Source organism: Argiope bruennichi, chromosome 6 (genome assembly GCF_947563725.1).
Source record: "Argiope bruennichi chromosome 6, qqArgBrue1.1, whole genome shotgun sequence".
Taxonomy (NCBI): Eukaryota; Metazoa; Arthropoda; class Arachnida; order Araneae; family Araneidae; genus Argiope; species Argiope bruennichi.
The window spans coordinates 132,370,141-132,377,138 of record NC_079156.1 but is presented as its reverse complement, the minus strand read 5'-3'; the positions used below and the strand labels follow the sequence as shown (position 1 = coordinate 132,377,138).

General features: G+C 33.1%; 1 protein-coding gene across 1 annotated transcript in view; it reads right to left on the bottom strand.

Annotated features, from left to right (window-relative positions):
- Positions 1 to 3,915: 3,915 nt before the first annotated feature.
- Positions 3,916 to 6,998, bottom strand: part of LOC129971371 (multiple epidermal growth factor-like domains protein 8) — a 74,051-nt gene continuing 70,968 nt past the window's right edge. Inside the window, exons 35-36 of the mRNA XM_056085074.1 lie at positions 6,048 to 6,153; positions 3,916 to 5,077 (exon numbers count right to left, since the gene is read on the bottom strand). Coding sequence (XP_055941049.1) covers positions 4,044 to 5,077; positions 6,048 to 6,153 — 1,140 coding nt within the window. The 3' untranslated portion in view covers positions 3,916 to 4,043. The remainder of the gene's footprint in view (positions 5,078 to 6,047; positions 6,154 to 6,998) is intronic.

The window sequence follows — 6,998 nt, the reverse complement described above, 5'->3', positions numbered from 1 at the left end:
TGTTTTAATCGGTTGAAAAAAATGCGTCCAAAACATAAATTTGATTTTTGGATACTATTAATCGTATGTCTGGGATGAGTCACAAAAACACTCCAAGGATGATAGATTCAGTAAAAATGCTACATTCACGCCAAAGATGAATGTTTCGTAAATATGGAACGCCAATGTCATGCAAGGCGTTCTCTGGGATAACACCTTTATTAAAGAGCATGCGAGAAAGTTTTGGCTATAACACTCCGGTTAATTAAATGACCGCTTCCATAACTTGCACGGATAAACAAACCGATTGATATTAAATTCGTTGACGGATTGGTTCCAGAATGTGATCCGAATGTTCAACTTTAGCGATTAAAATCTCATCTTAACTTTTACCTGTCCGTTTTTTTTAGCTATCGTGTCCTATTCTACAGGGTTGGATGGATAAAATGAAAAATATGCCTTTATCTTTTGCTCATTTACCTTAGTTGGATTTCGTCCAAGATTTATAAAGATCGATTATTTTGGCACAAGTATCTTATGCTAAATTTTACTCCGATTTTGAGTAATGAAAATGAGGTTCTGTTCCAAATATTTTACTGTGCTGTTACAATCTTGATATATTTTATTAATTGAAAAAATGTATTCCAGAAATAAAATTTCTTTTTAAAAAATTGATTTGTTTTATTATGTATAAGCTTTTATTTTATGTTTAGCGATCTGGTCTTATAATACCTTGGAAATCCGATTTCACTTATCTATAAATAAAGAATCGGTACATGTACTTGCGCGGAACTCAATGCTAAGAGATTTAAAAGTTGAACTGTTTATAACTGCCTCCAATAAATTAAATTTATTAATTAGTTTAGTCGTTCAAGGACCACTCTTTATTACTGTTTATATGATTGAATGGAATAATTCAACGAAAATTTTCGCGTTGTCTGAAGCATTGATTATTAAAGTGAATAAAACTTAACTTTTTTCACTTGGAAAAATCATCAGATATGATTATTATTCACGTTTGGGTATAAGAGATCAGTTTAGTGCTTCAGAAGTTGAAAGTAGTGGTTTTAATTTTTAAAAACTAATCAGTAAACTTTTCCTTTTAGAAAAACCTTTATACTAGTTTTTTTTTTTTTTTTTGTATCAATCGAAATTTACCAAGAATGGCGAATCAATGTTGCCACATAAAAAAAGATTCTTTGTGGAAAAAATCAACATTGTTTGAATTTCTCCTGGCACTTAAGAAGAAAATCACCGTTTACTTGCCAACCAGCCTTAAATCTCTGACCAGCAAATTAATTCAATCTCATAATTTTCGAATGCATCCGATTTGAAAAATACATCGTTTATCTTCAGTTTAAATACGAATGTAAAAAAAAAAAAAGGAGAAAATATTTCATTAAAATAACTTGTGATACGAGTTTGGTGCTTGCTCAAAGATCTTCCCACTGGTATAATTCGGATTAGTTTAATTTAATCCATTTCAAAACGACACGAACAGCACGAAAACGACACGAACAACTATTTTGAGTTGGACTTCAGAATCGTGGTCAGATGACAAGGGGGATTCCTGAGCATGCAAGCTGGTCTCCAAACTTTCACTTCACTACAACGTCTAAATATTCGGCCTCAATGAATCCACTTAGATTGCTTCTTCTTTGAGGGAATTGAGTTTCGAACCTGGAATCCTCCCATTCCGAAGTTGAGACCTCACTGTCAAATTACGGCATATAAGAAAATTGTAGATGTGTTTTTATATCAAGTGTTGCTCTCCTCATCTGATCATGTTTCAAAATTACGAATTTTATTCCAAAATTGTACACATATCTAATGTAATTAAATTATATAGACATAAAGGAGATTGAATTTGTCTTTTGAAATAATTATTATTCTCAGGTATTTACAGATTTAAATATTAAACTTTGTAAATGAGAAGGACAGGTCGTTGCATGAGAAAGCTTTAAAGAGAAGCGATGGCATGTAAGTATGCGACAGTTACCACCTACTGATCTCCATTCCGGCAGCCTTCAAGAATAATTCTCTTGAAAGACTTAGTCAAAATTTCTCCTAGAATTTAAATCATTACAGAATGCCACTCTCGGGAATAAAAGCAAACCATCAAACGTATTTTTAGTATATTATTGATAAATCGATATGCTTAAAATAAATGGATTGAAAATTTTTGTTCGAACAGTGTCTATCAAAATAATGTCGTTCAGGAAAATGTCATTAAGTCCTAAATTGCAATTTTAACATAAGGTCAATTAATACTTTTAATTCATTATTAAATAGTAAAAATTATTTTATATGCTTGTAGTTTTGATGATAGCTTTACTATTGATTAAAATATTGGTAATTTAAAAGTTATTTAATAACAATATTAGCATAGTCAAATATTAATTATAATTTAAATTGTTTCCTAATACATTCATTAACTATTTGCTTGAAAGTGTTTGTGGAATTTCCCATATAATCTCTTTATCATGTAATTCAAACATTTGTTGAAAAAAACCCCCAGATATTTAGTTAAAACTTAAAAGCACTTAAGTAACAACCCTGTGTAATTAAGCCCTTAAATTCAAAGCGGCGTTTTGTATAACTAGAGACGTAACGTGTAAAAACGACTATGCTGGATTTAATGGAAACAGATTATAGCGCCTATAGCGGCGAAACAAGGAAATTATATATTATATATATATATATCAATTAAAACAATTTACGTTATACCATAATAAAACACAGAAAAATGTTTCATGGAATTATCTGTACAATTGGCGGAGATATTTTACGACTAAAATCATGAACTTTCCATGACTTGTAAAAGGGTTGTCTTAAAAATGATAAATGTACTCTCCGGTATTATCAAACAGTTTTTCTAATAAAATTTCATCACAAAGAAAGTAAAAAAGTAATAAATAAATTAAAAAAAACTGAAAAACCCAATCAGAGCGTCCAATCTTAAGGTTCCGAGGAACGCTGCAGCAAATTAACGGAAATATAGAAAAAAAAAAAAAGCCAATAAATGCAGTAAAATGAAATGCATGCAAAAAAATTTAATCGAAAATAATGAACGTAAGCAGAAGAAGAATGTACAGCTGGAAAAAAAAATCAAGTGAAATGAACAAGTTAGATCGAAAAACAGTAACATAAATGGCGGCCTTGTAACCCCAAACAAAGCGCCACCGAAAAATTGCCTACCTCGCAAGGCGCCAAATGACTGTATATCAAAGCTTAGCCCGGAATATTTCTAAATATTTGCTATAAAAATTGTTTTGTAGTTATTTTTGATGATTTCTAAATATCTTTTTGATCATGCATGATATTCCCATGTCATATCGGATGGAGGCTAGACTCAAGTCTAAAGCTAATTTTTCCTCTTAGATGTTATGCCACGGGCAACGCTGTGCGGGTACTGCTAGTTATATATATATATATATATATTCAAATTATAATAGGAGAAATATAGAAGTTTGAAAGTTTAGGAGACCTGAAACGTCCGACTGTAGGTATTGACTCTTCAGTAATTTCGTGAATAACCTGCAATTGAAAAACATCGATTTAGCGTGTTTCTTTTCAGTGTTTATCCCTTCATGCACGTGTAGACTGACAATTTTTTTTTTTTTTTCTGCGACTCAATACTATCCGCTGTTCATACTATCTAACTCAGTCACTGAATTTCAGGATTTTAGATCAGTAATTTCAATGTGAATTTTGTGAAACAATTACATCAATAAAGGTACTATATTTTAAATTCGATTCTTAGCGTCATTAGAGTCAAAGAAAATGAACATCTCTTTAATATTTTCTAAGTGTGATTCCAGAAGATTGATTGAGTCGCAGTTGAAAAAAAACAAAACAAAAAAATATTACAATTATTTCTGATATTGTAACTAAAGCAAACCGATTGTTTCGCATTGAAAAAAAAAAAGTCGCATATCATAGAATTCAACAATATATTTATTATATTACAAACATAAATTAAAATTTATGTACAGATTTTAAAATAAAACAGAAATTATAATACACAACCTACTAAACAAACAAATGAGATTCATCGATAGAAATCACACATTGGCGTGGCTAGTTCTCCTCCTCATGGCGGCCCTCAGGCCGTAGCCAAGGTGGTGGCGGGATGCGATGAGGCTGGACGCGAGGGCCATGCGAACTAGTGAGTGCGCCCCGCCGGGGAACTGGACGAGAATGGTGGCAACTGCCCCGAATCCATCGGAAAGGGGCTCGACGGCCAGCGCCCTCAAACTCACCTTGTCCTCCAGCTGCCTGGGAGAGTCTCTGCCATGGCCCTTCATGTACTTCAGCTTTTTGCGGTAATTGCTGGGCGAACACATGAAAAAGTCCGAATCATCGGGTTCGTCGTCGATGACCACCACAATGTGGCCGAACGGACGGCTGGCCATATGCTTCATTTCGGCGGCATGAAGCCGTCTGGCGCGGCGCAGGTCGAAGGCCTGCTTCACCTTCCAGGCGACCACACATACGGCCAAGAACAGGAAAAAGCATGAGAAAAAGACGGAAAAGAACACAAACAGGTCGATTCTAGTTTGGTCCTGCCTGAAGAACAGGCTGCCGAAAGTCTCCTCTTCGGCCCCGCGGAGGATCATGTAAAATCTCGTTGTTCTAAGATCGTGAACCTCTTGAGGGATGGTGACTACTAACCTATTCTCAAGATTTCTCACGAGTAAGAAGTCTTCGCACTTTTTGACATCGATGTATGTGGTAAGGCCTTGGGCGTCACCGATTTTTGGACGCAAGTTCTGCAGAGGTGTCGCCTCGCTGGGGTTGATAGTGCCATTCTGGAAACTTTCTCGCTTCTTCCTCCTCATGGAAGCAGAGAATTCTGGAGTGATTTCGTAGTTGCTCAAGTCGATGCCATATTTCTCGTCGACATAGATACGGTGCAACCCCGTCGGTTTCTCTACGTCTACGATGAAAGCGTCTTCTTTGGCAGATAGGAAGAAATCGATGCCACCTTTGGTGATGTCCACCACAATGCGGATGTCCACGTTCATGTATCTCGGCTGAACGGCAAAAAACACGGTTTGTCCACGAAGCAAAGGTATGGGGGTCCTGTTGCATTCACCTACAAGAAAATAAACAAGTCTTTTAAAATAAGTTAAAATTGTTACTTGTTTTTACAAAACCATTACGTTGTATGGGTTTCCTGATAATTTGTTTGAACTCATAATGAGTACCAAAAAAGTCCGTTTTTAACACATTCAGCCTCCTCTCTTTGACATTACTTAATGGTTCCACTTCGTTTCTTTCCCTCATTTCATTGTCCTCGCCTATTTTTAATTAGTATTCAAATGTTCATGTATTATTTAAGTTTCCTTTTTTTAAAATTATTATTACCAAACTTAATGTGAAAATGTTCCTTTAAGCAGAAACTAAACTCTCTTGTTTTTCTTAATTGTGTAAATATAGGTAGTTAATTTTAAATTCGCTGTAATTATGAGGCAGAAATACAAGATTTTTAAGAATAGTGGACACCTAACTTCAACTTTTTTGCCACCTTTTCAGATATTTTTAACATAATCTGGAAATGTGATGTAGTGTCGAAGAAAACTAAATGCATCAATAGTAACAGAAGCTCATATATTGATTTTTATCATGCAAATATGATGAGTAGAAAGGAAACAACAAGCAACAAGGAAATACTTATACTCTAATTGCCTTTTGCTCCTGATATGCGACTGATTAGTAATTAAACAGAAAAGAAACTATTACCTGATGGTCAAACATTAATATTCAAGCAAGTAAAAATTAATAAATATCTCCAGTTTGAAAACGATGTATTCTATCTTCAAAAGAATAAATCAAATTAGATAAGGATTATATTCTCTTGAAAGACTTGATATTTTAAAGTGTATAACATGAAAATATTCTTATTAAATATTATTTATCTACATCTACTCATCATTTCAAAATTACATGAAAAACTTCTACACCAATTTTCTGAACTATTTTATAGATCAGATAATCTAAACCTTTAAAATAATTAATAATTGAATTAAATTACTAGAAGAAACATTTACTAAGCAAGTTCGTACCTTGAGTAGTAGGGTCAAAACAATATTCTTTGTCCAAATACATGTGACGATAACACTGGTGGCCTTTTGAAGGGGATCCCAGAAAATATTCTGCACATTTTGAACACTAAAAATAAGTGTAAGAAAAAGATATTTTAAATTTCAATCTTCTATATTACGTCATTTTATAATTTTTATGAACAAAATTCATTAATTTCTATTTAAAACAAATTAAATGCAAATAAGTTTTAAAAATTAAAAATATTTTTAAATGCTAAAATAAAATAAATCCAAAGAATTTAGAATTATGGCCATGTAAAAGGAATATTTTCTAGCTTTATAAAACCTACAACTATACAGTCCTGAAAACAAAAATATGTTCAGAGCTAGAAAATCCTCTGCCATTGCCATCTTAGACTCTTTCATACTATAGATTTTTCTCAAATTACTTCATTCAATTTTATAAAATGATAGCTCACTATAATTTTAACTGCATTACAAGCCCAAGATTTTTTTTCCCCTCTTTTTCATCCAATATCTTCAAAAATATCATTATCTACAATTCTTCTGGATTTTATTTTCACTGCAAAACTTGAAAATGCACATCTCAATATCATAAGAAATCTAAAAGCAACAAGTCAGGCCTTGTCGGGCATTTAAAGTACATTTCCTGCCTAGTTATGACTTTACAGTTTCATTTTCAGGCAGATAGATGCATGATGTTTGTCTTGAGATATCATATTTTGAGCTGACAGCAAAAGGATAAACGTAATCTTCTCTAACTACAGCTACAACCATATCCATATTTGCCTGACTCTGACCCTCTCTTTTTTACTGACATGTTGATTTAAATGTGTGAAAAAAAGGGAAAAAGGAATGGAAAAAGAAGTTTGATTTTTGAAAGGATATCAATCTGTAAGTACTATTCTATTAGTGACTTACTCTACAAGAACTATGCAAAATGTCTTATGA